At 41.7% G+C, this 17,047-nt stretch overlaps 1 protein-coding gene across 1 annotated transcript; it reads left to right on the top strand.

Annotated features, from left to right (window-relative positions):
* Positions 1–2,070: 2,070 nt before the first annotated feature.
* Positions 2,071–11,758, top strand: LOC145439942 (uncharacterized). The gene is made up of 10 exons (XM_080317607.1): positions 2,071–2,342; positions 2,517–2,724; positions 6,198–6,280; positions 6,985–7,175; positions 9,036–9,247; positions 9,319–9,416; positions 9,479–9,550; positions 10,408–10,590; positions 10,768–10,930; positions 10,982–11,758. The coding sequence occupies exons 1-10, from the start codon at positions 2,238–2,240 to the stop codon at positions 11,107–11,109; spliced, it is 1,443 nt and encodes a 480-aa protein (XP_080173733.1). The 5' UTR covers positions 2,071–2,237; the 3' UTR covers positions 11,110–11,758.
* The last annotated feature ends 5,289 nt before the right edge of the window (positions 11,759–17,047 follow it).

Below are 17,047 nucleotides of genomic sequence, written 5' to 3' on the forward strand. Positions count from 1 at the left end.
AGTATAACTCGATACCTTACTGTGGCACGCCTGTATAAATGCTAAATAAAACGAGGAAGTTGAGGCCGTGGGTAGGTAGGTATGTTTTTAAAAATGATGTGCGATGTGCCTGGGCATGACTTGACAAAAAAATTTCTGCGTGTTTAGTATTTGAGAATTAACTTGTGTACGTTTTGACCTGTTAATAATAAACATATCGCTGTCGCCATTTTAAACATATACCACGTTTACTTACGTTAGCGGCACCATTTCCTCGTCTGTTCTCCGAATCTGCAACAATAGTGATCACTACGTGCTCGTGTATTATATAGGTCCTGTAGTGGTTATGATATTAGATAACTCCTACTTGTACATGATATTTTTCAGTTTTTTGGCAAACCTAGGCCTAGCATACTTACTTTTTCAAAGCCAAAGTAGTCATCGTCGGACTCAAGTAGAAGTAATAGTAACGCCTTCAATTTCTACTTAAGTATAAGTGGAATTTGTGATTTCAAAGTATTTAAAGAAGTAAGTATTCTAGACGTACATTAGACTAAAAAACTGAAAACTGTCGAATAGAAATAGAAGTTTGTTTGTTTGTGATATTCATGGTGTTTGTCGACTGCTATGGTCATGGTCATTTACACCAGACCGATATCCTTCATTTTTACTCCGTAACTGTCGACTTGTAGCACGGCTCACTTCTAGGCCTTTTGTAAGACACCGCTTACGCTTACCCGAACCTTTTTGCTATTCACGGCCGCATTTCGATTGCTCATGTAGCCTACTGCCGCATTCCAGGGCAGAGTCGTACTGGACTAGCTGGGCGCCAAATACCATGTTAAACTGTCCATGTCTATATTCGGTGAACTCCGTACTTCTCTATTCATTGAAACCGACTTACTATACCCACCAATTGGTGGTGTAACGGTACTGATTATATTCGCACGAAGCGCAATTTTTTCAGATTCACAAATGAACTTCGTTAGTAATATTAGTAGCACATATTACTATCGAATATTTATCTTCTCTCAGCCCATGTCATGACCGGTATGGAGTTGATGGAGGGGTGTCTTCGAAAATTTAGGGCAAGTTATAAATAATGATGCATCTTCGGGTGGGCCAATTGTTATTAGTCCCTTTGTTGCATGTTGTTATTTCTTGACCTCCCATGAGGATTGTCGGTGGAAATACATTAGAAACCAGCGACGGTCTATTTGGGCCAAGGTTCTATCGCCGCCGATTTTTTTGGCACTGTACTTTGGCTAGCGATGTTGGCCAAAAATTCATGTCTTTATGTGTCTCAGCGCAGAAGGGATTACGACACCGAAAAAAAGCGTTCTGAACTTCTAAATCGATTTAAATTTAATGTCGCGTAACGTGGACATTGTCTACCTGCCAGGTGTGCTCGAATTGGGTCTGTTATAGGGAGAAAAACATTCTATATATATTGCTGGTGTATGAATATAAAGTCTTAATCCACGGGCGGAATGTAGAGACTGAAAAGACAGTCTCAATGAAATAGAATGATTGGTCAAAATCGATTCCATTTTGGTCATATTAGGGCGTGCTATGTTCGTAGGTGCGTTTCCTAAGGTTCCCGGACTCCGCGTTAGTCGTCTTAAGACGTTCGTATATCTCTTTTAATAAAACATCTAAAAACATCGGCTGCCAGCAGAAGCTCGATAGCTAAAAGACGTAAAATCACGATCACGTGGTGACTGTAATCAACTCAACTCAAATCAAATAATCAGAGGTTCACGTGAGCGGTACGCTATAATATGAATAGATATAGATATACACTACAGCGATGATAATATATATATTGACCAATATTGTAACTTACGGCCCTGATACTTTGGCGATGTGTGACTAACGCATTGGAATTTTTAGGACATTGCTATAGGATCGCAATTTGATATACTTGACTAGCATGGTATCACCGCAAAGACCATAATACAGAGATCGAATGCTACGCTGCTATGATGCTTTTCGATGCGCTATGAATGCAGCATATTTGAGCGTAAATCAAGCTTGTTCGATGTCTGGTTCACCTGCCTCGCGAATCGATCGCGGACAGACAGCAATTAAAACGGTGTTTCCGTCATATGAACATCGTTCCCTGGCATCAATCGAGTTGCTGCATGCTTTTATGATATTCAGATTGAGTATTTTGGTTTGCGCTCCGCTTTGAATACCAACATATAGCTAGTGACTTTAAATATCCTTCATATGAGAGTAGTTAGGCAACATAAAGTATGCCGATCAAGAAAAGTCCGTACCCAGATATTGTGATTCCTGAGGTGTCGGTGCATGAATATGTTTTGGGAAGAATCGGCGAATTTGGGGACAATGTCGCCATGGTAAGTTACTTAGATAAGAAAGTAATTTATTGCCGGCATCGCTTTATTTCCAGTGTGATGACCCCGTTAAGATACCATAGCGTAGAAGTAGCCTAATTATGCAGGGAAGTATGATACCAAAACAGGATATAAGATCAAGTTCTCATTTTTACGTGCTCACCTTTCTCATTCAAGATAGACAATACCCGAAAAGTGTCGATAACCTTCCGGGAATTCAAGCTACAAGTCAATAAATGTGCCAGCGCATTACGCAGGAGGGGCATCAGAGAAGGGGACGTGGTTGCCGTATGTTCCACAAATCGCGTGGAGTATCTTATTGTGCTACTGGCGGTGTCTGCATGCGGCGGTATATCAACCATTTGCAACCCGATGTACGGTAAAGGTATGTAGTCTACAACATGCTTTTACGATAAGCGAAATGCATACTCGGAATATACAAACTACGCAATACACGGGATGAGGATTCGGTGCGTTATTATGTATCTGAATAATATTCAGAATAAATGACCGTATGTCTACAATCTAGTGAATCTACGAGGCTGCACAAGAGGTCGATTATTACATGTCGCCGACCGAATGGTGTTGCTGAGAGTCGCGTTTTGAGGCTAAAGGCCTCTGTACACTGACCTCGCGACGCAACATCGCGAGTTGCGCGTTGCGAGTTGCGAGTCGTAAGTCGCGAAGCAATGCACACTGGTCCCGGCAGTGCCCACAAGCGGCAACTACAGCTCTTGCGCGTTCTGTCCGAAGTCTCGCAATGGATACACATTGCACAGCTCCCGATAGATCGCAAAATGAATATTTCGATGGGAATACATGGGTTTGTCAATGAATAAGATGACGTCTTATATGCACACACTTTTCCATTAACGAACCAATATCATATTTCAATGCTGAAAACGCATAATCTGGGTGACCCAGTTAAAGGTGCTATTTCCGGCTGCCGATCCAAATTTCTGGAGTTCCTGCTGTAGCCTATTATGCTACAGACACCAAGCCTTTCTGTATTCCACTGCCTCAGTGACTGCATCAACTGTCAAGCACTCATACATTATTTTCTCGATATGATAGAGAACAACATTCAAATGCATTATAATTTTATTGTAAATGAATAAAGTCTTAACAATATTCAAATATAACTCTGGGATTCTTTCCTTTTCAATCTTCGATTAGCCCTCAGGTATCAAGCATGGAAACTGATCCGTAGGCCTGGTTGATTCATTCTCCATAATGATGCATAGTCCATTTCTGACTTATAATATTAGCCACTACAATTCGTACCGAAGTCTGATAAAGAGGAGAATAGACGAAATCTAACATCAAGAGTTACACTGCTGCTACCTAGTCAACAAAAAGATTTTCAGACGTCGTGTACTGAGATGTACCGGTATCTGAAATATACATCAGTGAACCCATGACATACCACGATTATATGCATCTGCTTAACCCAGTTTCCAACCAATGTACACTGTACAGGTTAAAATGAATCAGACAAGGTATATATCTAATAAATCCACCTGTAGACATACAATGACTGTGAGTTTCGCGGTATCGGTACTGCCGGAGCTGGTTGGCCTTTGGTAATTACAAAGTACCGGTACTGCTTACAGTAGAATGCGCCCTTGCAGTTAAGCTTCAAGTTTTAAAATGACCTCAAATCAGTCTAAATTCAATGAGAAAACAATTATAGATGCCCAAACACGCAATACCCGGACAAACTATTGCGGTGACATAGAGCTAACGATCAGTAACTGCTGACCAGTCGCTCGCAACTCGCGACAAAGTTGAAAATTTTCAACTTTGTCGCGGAGTTGCGCAACCCTGTCGCAGACGGCATGTTGCGAGTTGCCGGCGACTCCGGTCTGCATGGTCCAGTCGCAGACAGGCGCGATTCTCTCGTTTTATCGGGTCGCGAGCTCAGTGTGCAGAGGCCTTAACCAATCTGTGCAAGCAATGACTTACAGAGCAGCAGCTGCATAGGTTTAGGTCTGCAATATAGGAATTAGCTAACATAAGTATACCAGTTCCGTTTGAAACGGCCGATGGATAACACACGAGCTGTTTTCTTGCAGAAGAGACTGTTCATCAGTTTAGTCTTTCCAAACCGTCGATAGCATTCTGCGACGCTTCAGTCTATTCAAAGATAAAGAACGTCTCACTTGAGATAACAACGCTTCGGGTGAGAAAAATATAGCTTGCTAACCGAGTTCGCACTGTAGTCTGCTTTGAGCCTTACCACGATAAAACAGGCAATCCCAACGTGACTGTCGGCATCCTCTGAGTGACGAACCCACGGATATGTGAATAGTACGTGACTACACGGTTGAGAAACCAGTTACAAATAGCCATTTCTGACAGCTTCGTTAACAGACAAGGTAATGGCAAAGCTTCCTACCCGAGCGCAAAATCTATTATGATTGGTCTTGCTTGAAGGAAAGCTACTGTCGCACTGAAGAATCAGAGCGCTGCGATGCGATGACCATAACTATGACTTGTTACTGCGTGTTACGTGTTACAGCGATTGTTTGCAACGATGCTACTTTCTATTGACCTCTGGTTGCCCGACCGTGCAGTCATGTGGTTTGGGCCCCCTATATATTAATATAAACTAAGCACTTGTTAAGTTCCAGTCTGCAAGCATATATTTGGATTTGTCTGCCAGATAATAATTCTCCTCATTGCACACATTTTCATAAATAATGCTTTATGAAGGTACTGCGAACTGTCGGTGCTGATGAAGCAGCATGGGTTTTGATGATTTACAAATACCCTTAACCATAATTCATTTCAAGAGTGCTCTGTCTCGCTCAAGTTATCGACTTGGAAATTTTGTAGCCTTGTTATCCATTGCATGATGATGGATCTGTGACGTCGTGCTTTTATTGTGGAAATCCATAAGTCTCTCCCAAATTTCCATCCTGGCGACAGACGTGTATTTGTTGTTTCAAGTGTTAACATATTGCGCAGCGTAGGGCGTGCCCGTCTCCCATTACAATACATTTTGTGAGGGGGTTTCAATTAAAAGGGTTTCAGAGGCCTGTCACAAAAAATCAATGTAGTACGTCCTCCTTTAGGAGGATTTTCCCTCGTTTTTTATGTTTCTAAAAATGTCCTCCAAGGACGCTCAATTGTCCTTATTTTGGGAATTCGTCCTTCTCTTCAGCTTTTAGAGCTAAGAAATGGGCATAAATATGAAGCTAAATAGGAAATTCGCGGTTCAAACGAAGGTGACGACCGTTTTCTAGTCAACCAACCACAATGTCGGGAAAAATTTACCTTTTTTTTCGAATTTTAGTTCACAATTTTAAGTCTGAAAATTTTGAAAAAGTGCCCTTCTTTCCCGATTCCAAAATACGGTAACCGTAATTAAATCCATGCGTGTTTCCTCAGTTACAACTGCAGTTTCCGATACAGGTATAGACATCGTTTCAGTGTACCATGTTTATTACATGTTTCATAGCAGCATCTATATCACACATCGCTATTGATTTTCAGGAAATCTTTACCTTTGACGAGATACATCGCGCTGTGTCATACGATACCCTTGTGGTTCGAGACGACGGGAAAGGTATCATATTCTATCCTGTAAGATAGGAATATATGATTTATAATTGTTACACTATTATTGAGAAAGCTTAAAACATCTGGCCATAGCACAGCCTTCGTCACAACACTGAATAGTCGTTGTTGGGCCAACGTAGCTTAAATTAGAAGTCTACTAACATGATAACGTCGATTTTTGAAAATATAAAGTTCTGTATTATTGACATCGTTTGTAAACGATGTGTGTACGATACTCCTGGTTGAAGAGCCCTGCGATAGTTCATGAGCCCCGTAGTCTTTGACGTGTTTCAGGTTATAGTGCGAATATTGAGGATTCATCAACGTTGTGCAACATTTCGAAACAACACGAATCCAGACGAAACAGCGCCAAGAAGGTGTGCGCCACGTGATTACCGACGTCATAAACCAAATTCCCTGAAGTAACCTTAACTTGGGCGTGGTCGACAAAGGCATCTTGTGTATTGTTAGAGTCTAGGGTTACCATATTTTGGAAATCTGAAAAGAGGACACTTTTTCAGAATTTCCAGACTTGCAAAACCGGAGGAGATTACTGAAAAAATGGTAAATTTTTCTCACTTCGTCTTTGATTGACTACAAAAGGTCAACTTTCTGGCTCAGCGCCCAAAATACAATTTTTTTCCTCCACATTATCAGGTGGTTGACCAACAAAAAGGTCAACTTTCCGGCTCAGCTCCCGAAATACGTCCGAGCGTCACTTCGGTGCTGATTTACGGCATCTCAGTCGTCTGGCCGTAAATTTGACCAAAATTCTCAAAAAGAGAACAAAATCTCAAAAAAGAGGACGTATGGTAACCCTAGACCACCCACAGGAGTGAAACCCTATCACACATTGGAATTACCACGGTGAGCAGATTATATCTCCCAACCAATGCAAATTTAAATCGATATGATATGTTGATAGAAAATTAAATATATGTAACAATAAAGTTATTGAAATAAGATAGCAGTGGTGAACTTAACTTATGTTGACGCTTTCGTATGTGGCCAACGATTTCAGATTACGTTGATAATGTTGTTCAGGCGAAAACCAACCTTTGAATGACCATATTAATTATATATTCTAGCTTATCCGTCATCCGTACGAGTACATCCCAAGGAAGACCTGTTCATTTTGCCATACTCGAGCGGCACCACTGGTCTGCCAAAGGGTGTTATGATAACGCACCGGAATATGATTTATCAAATTGTTTCGACACTGTGGGTATACACATTTATTTGCTACGGTTCTATGTCTTCTTGGAAATTGAAGTCTATTTGTTAAAACAATCTTCAATATGAACCTAATGTATTTTATAGTCACTTATATCAGTGTTTCCGAACCGCCTTTCCCCTATAGCGCCCATTTTCAGAGATTTCCGTAGCATGGAGACCCTAAGTTACAATGACAGTAACGAAGATAGGCTAGTGGTCGAAGAAACTATTGTGAACTTCAGTCAAATCGATTCGCCTGGTATTGTTATATTTTGAGGGACCAGATCTGGCTGCTATAACCACCTTCAGGTCTGAGGTCAAACGTAGTGGATTCGAGCCCAATGTAGCCGGCACTGCTCCAATTCACCTCAGCGTTGGGCGCTATATATTGTCGTGTTGTATTGTGCTTTGCATTGTTGCTTCATGGGAATATTGAATATCTAAACGATGGCCTAGCAATAGACTTTGAGAACGTTCTCGCAGTGAATTTTATTTTGAAAGCACGAAATCCACATTATACATTGATTACAATGACCACTGTATTCGTGGAAGGATATCGCATATCTGGAGATATTATATTCTCGATAAAAAATAAATTTGAAATGAGAAGTACATCGGAATATTGATTCACTATTTACACGCAGCGCCTTCATGCAGTACCCAAAGTATCCCCGTCCACATCCAAATCAAATTCAGCCACTGGGGAGGTAGCACGACGCTCAAGAAGAATCAGTGACTTATATTGTATTATATCACTAAACAGAACGAAGTACAGTTTTAATAAATTTAAATATGCTACCGCACGCCAAAGAAATCGCGTGAAAATCACACTCTTTCATTTCAAGCATCCGGCCCATATCTACCAATACCAGCTTATCTGATATGAAATATTTTCGCATCCATTCTTATCCAATCTAATCCAATCTTGAATGCGACATTAGAGAGAGTATCGTAGCGAAAACCTTTTTACTCATATTTCTCTCCTTTTTAGAATTTGCATGCATCAACCTCGTAGCTCGGCTTTTCACATGGTCGTTCCAATGTTCCACACATTTGGATACTAGTTGTGCCTGTATCATCTGGCGGCGGGTGCACTGAATGTATTTGATCAACGATTTGAGGCTGAGAATCTGCTTAGGACTGTGCAAGAGCACAAGGTAATAAGTTATGCTTGATCTACCGTTATTTTTGTAGCACTGGAGGCAAATCTGAAGTTAAAATCCACTTGGTCTCAAAATGTGACCATACCAACGATTTGCTGTCTAACTTGCCTATACAATATATTATATACGTGAGGAGTTGCCCTAACTGATTTTTTCCTTTTTTTGGGTAAGGTTTACGCTCATGCTCGACACACCTTGATAAGCCGAAGTTTCACTTTCGCAAATGAACCTTACGAATTTCGTCAATGTGAGCATTTATCGGAAACACCAGCAATCATGGTTCGAATCATACCACCTCCTCATCCACACACCCGTTATATCAGAAGTCACATATAGATTCTCATGATAAGTCCGGTTCAGATGAGGGTCTCTTTAAAAAAATTCATCGCAAACACCGACAAGTTTTATGGACTGCTGCGTGATAGCCCCAAAATTTCAGAAGTTGATGACTAAAAAAGGTCTTCTTTCAGTGACCCAATATCGATTTTGGCCATTTCATTCCTAAAAATCTCTCTGATGACTTAAACAAAAATAAGGGTAAACACATCAAACTCAACTAAGTTAGTGCATTGCGCCTGAAATAAGCTAACTAGGGACTAGGCAAGGTAGTCAGAGCCCTACTCACGGCGCTATTCTCAAAGCACAATCTGGTTTTGCTGGTTCTTAATGATGTATTTCATCACTGTGCTTTAAAGGAACCAATAAAACTAGTTTAAAACACCCTGTCTAAATGATCTTCAATCATGATATACAGAGACTGTCGTTTTTGGCTCTCATGCTCAAAATGTGTGAAACAGATTAACACGTTTTCCGCCGTTCCCCCGATTTTGCTGCAACTCAGTCAAACCGAGCTATTTGGAAAATACGATTTGTCGTCCTTGCCACGGATATTGGTGGCCGCCGCCCCTACGCCATCCGCTCTTGTCCAACGAATCGAAGGCATGTACAAGGTATCCGGTATCCCAAGTGAGTAGAGCCGATATTGTGGATATTTAAATATGCACATGTATGCAACTATGCATTGGAACGCATTTCAGCCTATGGTTCAACTGAAATGGTCCGAGTAACGATGAGTGATCCATCGGCGAAGAAGGATAATTCTGTCGGAATCATATCTGCGAACACCGCCATTAAGGTACCGCAACTGTACCGCGACACTCTCGTTGGAAGATTCCACGACTTCTGTATTATTTTAAGGTAATCGACGTAGAGACCGCAACTGAATTGGACGCGGGTTTCGACGGGGAAATTCTAATTCGCGGCCCGCAGGTAAAAATGTTGACTAACGTCACTAGTGTAATCGATACAAGTATTACTGTTGATGAGTGTAATTGTGAACTTATATGAATGCGCAATTTCGCTTGCTTGAAAAGTTATGACATAAAAAACTGAAAATATCAATTTCATCATTTATAATAATGTCCCATCGGGGGGTGGGACGGCAACCTTTTTGGCTCGCAGGATCAGATGGAAAACTTTGGAAGATAGGCTGGTCGGATCGCGTGCAAATGGAAAGCGTTGTTCGTGGATCGGGCCCTTCTTTAGGCACTGCACTGGTGTATCCGCCTTGATTATATCATGGGCACGATGCTCTTGTAACAGATGATGAAAGGCTATTTGGGGAACGCTGAAGCAACTAAGAACTAGAGGTCAACCGATATTGATTTTTGCAGGCCGATACCGATACCGATTATCGGCACACTCACAAGGCCGATAACCGATATCATAGGCCGATATTAAAATGGAAGGAGCAGAGAACTATTTTGCCAAAAATATTGTATATTAGGCAAGATGGCACTTCTACATGCAACAGAAAGCTGAGCAACAAACGAGAAAACTGAAGTAAAAAGAATTGTTGCTTAATTGTGCACATTCATTGAAATTTCGGCTAACCCAAAAAGCAAAACGCGATACAGAATTGCAGATCAGTCCAGTGGAGGTAGTTGTAATGCAGGAAGCATAGTTTCTCTGCATGTTCACTCAGTTTTAAACTCATCCCGCAATGGTAAATCTGTAACGTATCGCCCTTTGCGTCGTGGATCTCTTGAGATTGAGAACACGGAGCATTGAATTTCCAATATTTTTGAATCTTTCCATATACAAAATATCGGCCGAGATATCGATAATCGGGAAGGGTCCAAATATCGGCCACGATAATCGGCCAGGTCGATAATCGGTCGACCTCTACTAAGAACGCAATCGATTCCGACGGATGGATCCATACTGGTGACATCGGTCACTATGACCATGATGGAATGCTATACATCGTAGATCGCCTCAAAGAACTCATCAAATACAAAGGCTTCCAGGCATGTCGACACGTTATCATTGATCTACTCTGTTCTCTACTGTTTTTAGTGTTCAGTATTCACGATGTTTGGACATAGAACCAAGTACCGCTGGTACATGTGTCTGACATTGCGCCAACGCGATGCTAGTCAACTCATCATTGAGCATCAAACTATGTCCCGCTTTCGTTCCGTTAGATCGCACCAGCAGAACTAGAAGCAGTTTTGTTGAGTCATCCTGACATCCTTGACGCTGCAGTTATCGGTGTCAGCGACGTTCAAGCTGGGGAAGTACCCAAAGCGTTTGTCGTCAAAAAGCGGGCTGGCTTGTTCGAAGATGCTGTGTTGGAATTTATGAAAGGTTTGAGGATTTCCTTGATTTTCTGCAGAAACTAAGTTGGAATATTCACAGAAAAAGTAACCAACTTCAAGTGGCTACGTGGCGGCGTCGAATTCGTGGCATACATTCCAAAATCGGCCAGCGGGAAAATTTTACGACGAGAATTACGTAAACGAATGGTTGCCGCTTCGAATTTATAATTCCTCGTTCGCGTTGCGAAATCGTTTATTTGTCAATATATCAATAGAGTGACCATTGAAAATGAGATGGTATACATAACATATTAATGAAACTATATATAGCTCTACACGGGTCTCATAATACTTCATTGGGTTAAATCACTGGTTCTTAACCTTTTTTTCCTCCAGTGCCCGCCGCCTTGGCCTGGCGCCCTTCCCCATATTTTAAGAACTGTAGTAAAAACCAAAGGGTAAGAAGTCGAAGTCTGGTCTGTCTTGTCGGATTGGGACTTTACTATCGGAAATAGTTCGCGAGGACCATTCGACTATTTACCTAATATTATTACCTAATACTATTTATTTTTATAATTGTATGTGCTATATTCCCGTTTTTACAGCAACCATCGGGTACGGGGTCATATACCATCTGGTTCAAACCCGATGTTTCCATCCCGAATTCACCTCAGCGATTGGCAATGATAGTATATGAAGAAAAGGGCAGAGATTGTAACGAATACCTATTGCAACATCAAATATTATATGGGATCGAGAGATTGGAATTTTCAACATAGCAACCATCAACGATCAGTTTACAATTCACCCCATAACTCTTGATTTATAGAATCACGGATTAGCCCATTTGGGTTGTTGTTTTATTAACGCATGTAATTGGCGCTTGCAACATCGTGGTTATTTGCGCCCACACAGTAAATTTCATACATTTCATAATGGCATGACTTCTTGAACTCCTTTCAAGAGTTCGGCTCTCTCTTCTTCTGAGCTTTTCAACGCGCTGTATTTACAGCGGGTTCGGCGATGAGGAGCCTAGATCAACCTCCGACACATAGAAACATGGCAGAGCCGAGACTCGAACCACCAACCATTGGTGTCGTGGCTGCAGTGTTTAACCAACTGCGCCACTCGCTTCCCCAGCCCATTTGGGTGAATACACGAATGTAAACAATGCACATCAAGTAAGTCTACATTTCAAGAAACAAGAACTGACTCCAGGCATTGTTCCCTCTAATTCTACACGAATTTGCGCAAACACACTAATTCTCTGCACAGTCCCTTGAACAATTGTGAGCAATATATCTATAGGACAAGGGTTCTCAACCATTTTTTATTCACGGTCGCATTTCGATTAGATGTATAACGTGTGGCCACAGTGGCTCGGTACGCCTTGCGGCCAACATGATCGTCAAATATCCATGGTGAATTGGTTACTGGCGGGACTTCGCACCGCAGACAGTCCATGTGGTGTTTTGTGGCAATCATTGTTTGCTTGTTTAATATCTTACTCATGAAAGTCTTTACTTGTATAAATAGAATGCCCCTGCAGGCTTACTATACGCAGAGAAATCACGAGTAATCTTGTCATGAAAAACTATTGAGATTGGCTGTCTAGTCGCGCCGTGCGCGGAGTCTACACGAGTATCACATTGCCGGGGATCATATTGCATGTGAAGCATCTGAAGTTCTCAGAAATAAAGTTCCAGAAGTGTAAGGATAATTCACGGCAATGAAATCGTACTTCTTAAGACTCTCGACATATTCGGCAATCCCCTGAGGCAGCGACTCTTGACCATTTTCGTTGGGCCGGTAAAACCTTGAAATAAATTTTGTGGACCGGTGAACATATAAAAATTATTCCGAAATGTAATTACGAAATATGCAAGAAATGTAAACCCAAATATTGAAAACCTTAATCTAATGACAAATTTGCTACTGCCTTTTTAATGCGTGATATACGTTGTTTCTGCAAGACGAAATCCAGTAAATATTCACGAACATGATATAGGATTTTTCGGCTGGAAGGAAGGAACTGCGGAAGGAACTGCGACTTTGCTGTTTGCTTATCGCCTCCATATCAGTAGTGGGCAATTATTTCTCCCGCTGGTCAAATGAAAGGCAGCAATACGTTGGCAGGCTGCGTCAAAATTTTTAATTCTACTCAGCGGCGTATTAATTGCATTTCTAAATTGAAATCAAAGAATTAAATTGTTGATACACTGCTCAGTGGATGTATTGATATTAGGCAATAGGAAAGTAAGGGTTAATTAACGAAAATTAATATTTGTGTGCCGTCATAATTCATAACAATGGCTAACATGATACATTTTGGACTCTTTTTAACCCACAGAAACGTTTTTTCTATTAAGACATCAAAGCGTATTTACGATATTACAAGATACAGCAGCTTGGTGAAATAGTTTCGTTGTTGACGGAAACTAGCAGTGCTTGCAAATCTCGCCCTTCCATAGCAGATTGTCGGTCTTCGTGTTTTTTTGTCGTGGTACCGACTTAAATCATACTCCACGGCGACCAGCTCGCCACAAATTAAAAGGGCGGGTTCACCCCTGACTCCAGTAAACAAATATTTAGTTGTCCGAATCGTTTATGGGTGATGATTACTGGTAATCACGAGCACTGATTGACTTGTTTTACGAATTAGGGAGTTGGAAACGTATCAATTTGAAGCACAGAGCTAACCTCACTGCTATAGCAGTGTCTCTAAAAGCCCAATATGATGGTGAGCCGCGCCAGTAAGAAGTCGGCAGGAAAGAACGAGTCCGGATGCATGAAAGAGAGAGAGACTGAAGTTGGGAGCTCGCGAGTGTGGATGTCGTCCGGAAAAGAATACGAAAGCAAAGACCCTGAACATTACTGATATCATTGTCGTGGTGTACATGACCTTAATAGGCGATAAACACCACTGTTGTATGTGTTCAATAAACCAAACCAAATGTGACAATGGCAACCAAAGAAGGATTGAACTCAACTATATGGAAATATAGTGACTTATTGTAACTATAATTGTTACGGCACACTCCGTTACATTAGCTTTATTTTGAATCAGCATTAGGCAACTCGTACGACGTACGTAGCGTAGGCTACGTGGCAAATAGTTAAAAAGGATTAATAGTGGGCTGAATGAATATCCGCTTCAGTTTATCCAGCCTATGATTCTATTCTACGGATTAGCATTCAAAGGTAGGTTTTATATTCTGAACTCCAGGTATACATTCGCGGGCCGCTCAAAATCGCGTCGCGGGCCGTACATTGCCCAGGTTTTCTCTATAAACTTCCAATGTCACTAAATCGTATTGTCGATATGTATTTGGGTGCTACTGAGGAGCCTTTCGTAGACGTACCGAATACCGAAAAGATAAAATAGTCGTCTGAAATACAAAAACACGAGACTGAAATTTTATTGAACTGAATGATATCATTCAATACGAGCAGGATATATCAAAATGATCAAGCAAATGATGACATGAAATTCCTTGAATACACCATCGTGGGATGCTCCGAGTTCCCTACATTAATGCCTGGAAGATAATGTGACACTTCCGAAAGTCGAAAATAACGGTTGATAAATTGCAATTCCCCTGCTTGAGAAATGTAGCTACTGTCTCACTGGAGTCCTGAAACGAACATATCACCATACAGTCTGTAGAAAACAAACAGACATCAGCTTGGTACAGTTTTCAGGAAATTTACATTGGCGCGATAGAAGATACTTCATGATATTGACTATCTCTTGGGAAATATATGATTCTGTATTTTACCGGCTTGTCAGTTCATTTCCTCCTACATTAAACGCCGATCTCTACAAGGGAAGTGTTTTATTTCCGCATTATTTTACCATGTAGCTATCCCAACGAAATGGAATAATTTCCAGAAGATCATTTTCAATTAATTTCATTCATCAGTTTCATTTAATGAGCAATGTATTTATACAAACTCCATCGCAGGCCGTTCTGAAGATGACAGAATATGGCAAAAAGCATCATTCCATCTTCACTCATGTCTGAAACATGATTTTTGGTCACGGCGAAGTGACAAACTTTCCCACCGTAACTAGGTAGGCCAGTGGTTCTCAACCTTTTCGTCTTCGCGTACCCCTTATATTAGGCTATTTCGAAACGAATTTTACAGCTGTATTTATTGTCTTGGAAATACGAGTCTACATTTTGGTATGAACGAGAGCCGAAAATCCATTTCAACAAAGATTGGTGGTGGCTAATATAATATTAACCCGAAACGCTTCAGACGACACCTATTGGTGTGAGTTTTTATTGAACATATCACATCCATAGGAGAAAATGGAGGGGCGAGTTTTCAATTACTTCATTGGGACAGATTAGGAAAGAAAATCAGAAATTTACAATTCAAACGATTGCTTACTAATTTGCTGAGACTGAGAACTCCAAACCAAAATGTTTTGCAAACATTTTGAAGTCCCCCTGTTGCACCTTGCCATAACCAACATTTAATTTTTTTCCCAAACCTCAACAAAATAAATCTAAGCAGGAATATCTTTGCATTGACCGGCTATTGGCAATTTGACAATTAAAATGAGTTTACACAGTCGGATATTTCGTTACAGTCGACTCTTTAATGATGTGTAGTTATGAAGCGAAACTGTCTAATGCTTTCTCTAGTTAAAAAAATACAAATTAGGTTATCAATCATTTCACAACTTTAGAGGTTTCGTGGACCCTCTGAAAATATGTCGCAGACCTCCGGTTGAAAACCACTGATGTAGGCTATACCAGTATTTTATAAAATGATCGATATTTTCCGCAGCTATACTGGTTGCAGATGAGCCAAATTGTGTGTGCATCATTCTTCTAGGCGGCATTACAAAGTCATTAGTATGTAAGTGCGAGTTGGATTTTATGACATCCTTGTGTAGTGTGAGTAGTATAGTAGATCGGTCGTGATGCGCCATTGGTTTCTTATGGGCGGGGTGGTGAGGTGCCTGAAAACCGGGGGTGGTGAGGTGACCCTTATCTCTTATGGCGGGGGTGGTGAGGTGCCATTGTGTCTTATGGCGGGGGTGGTGAGGTGACCCTTATCTCTTATGGGTGGGGTGGTGAGGTGCCTGAAAACCGGGGGTGGTGAGGTGACCCTTATCTCTTATGGCGGGGGTGGTGAGGTGCCATTGTGTCTTATGGCGGGGGTGGTGATTCGCCTTTTCGGGTATAGGCCGCGGTCGTGATTCGCCGTGAAAACTCGGGGTCGTGACTCGCCTTTTTTTGCTATAGGCGGTGGCGGTGATTCGCCTGTTATGTATTCTTACGGGTTCTGTGGTGATTTACCATGTGTTCTTATGGATGCGCTCGCATGTCGCACTTTCGGGTATAGTCATCTCTCGCACATCGCATGGAAAACTCGTGGTGGCACATCGCCCTTTCGGGTAAAGGCATCTCTCGCACGTCGTACTTTCGCATGTCGTGCTTTCGCGTATAGGTTGTGTTGGTGATTCGCCATGTGTTCTTATGGGCGCGGTCGTGATTCGTACTTTCAGGCATATCTCGCGCGGTGTTGAATAGTCACCAACAATAACCGCACAAACGGAAACGTGGCTTGCAAGAGGATTAAGCAGTGCGACCTATATTTCGAATGACCTGCGCGCTGAATTGTTTCACAGCCAACCGCGGCGGTCGTGACTCGCCTTTTTTACTATAGGTGGTGACGGTGATTCGCCTGTCGTGTATTCTTACGGGGTCTGTGGCGACTCGCCATGTGTTCTTATGGGTTCGGTCGCATGCGGCTATTGCGTCTTATGGGTGCGGTCGTGAGCGGCTATTGATGCTAACACGAAACCCGGGGTGGCGAGCGGCACTTATTTCTTATGGCGGCGGATCTTATTTCTTATGGGTGCGGTCGTGATTCGTACTTTCGGTATAGACTGCGGGCGGTATGTCGTACTTTCAGCAAAAAAGGTGTGAAATAGTTTGCCAAGTCTAGGAATCACTTGCAAGGTAATATTTTGGTATTTAGTTTACCACAGAGCCGGCGTAGACGGCGATTCGAATATCAACAATAACAACGCTCACGAATTAACACTTCAAATAGCTGTGAAATAGTTTGCAAAACCCCGCGATCGCTGACAAGATAATGTCTCGGTCATAACCATCTTTCACGACTTGGTGTCATAACCATACCG

The sequence above is a fragment of the Botryllus schlosseri genome, chromosome 5, assembly GCF_051294905.1.
Source record: "Botryllus schlosseri isolate E-star chromosome 5, Bs_hap1, whole genome shotgun sequence".
Lineage (NCBI taxonomy): Eukaryota > Metazoa > Chordata > Ascidiacea > Stolidobranchia > Styelidae > Botryllus > Botryllus schlosseri.

Coding starts and splice junctions, on each gene's coding strand:
- LOC145439942 (XM_080317607.1), top strand. CDS start 2,238: ATGCCGATCAAGAAAAGTCCGTACCCAGATATTGTGATTCCTGAGGTG. Junction 7,176..9,035: donor ATGTCTTCTTGGAAATTGAA/GTCTATTTGTTA, acceptor CATGATATACAG/AGACTGTCGTTTTTGGCTCT. Junction 9,248..9,318: donor CAAGGTATCCGGTATCCCAA/GTGAGTAGAGCC, acceptor AACGCATTTCAG/CCTATGGTTCAACTGAAATG.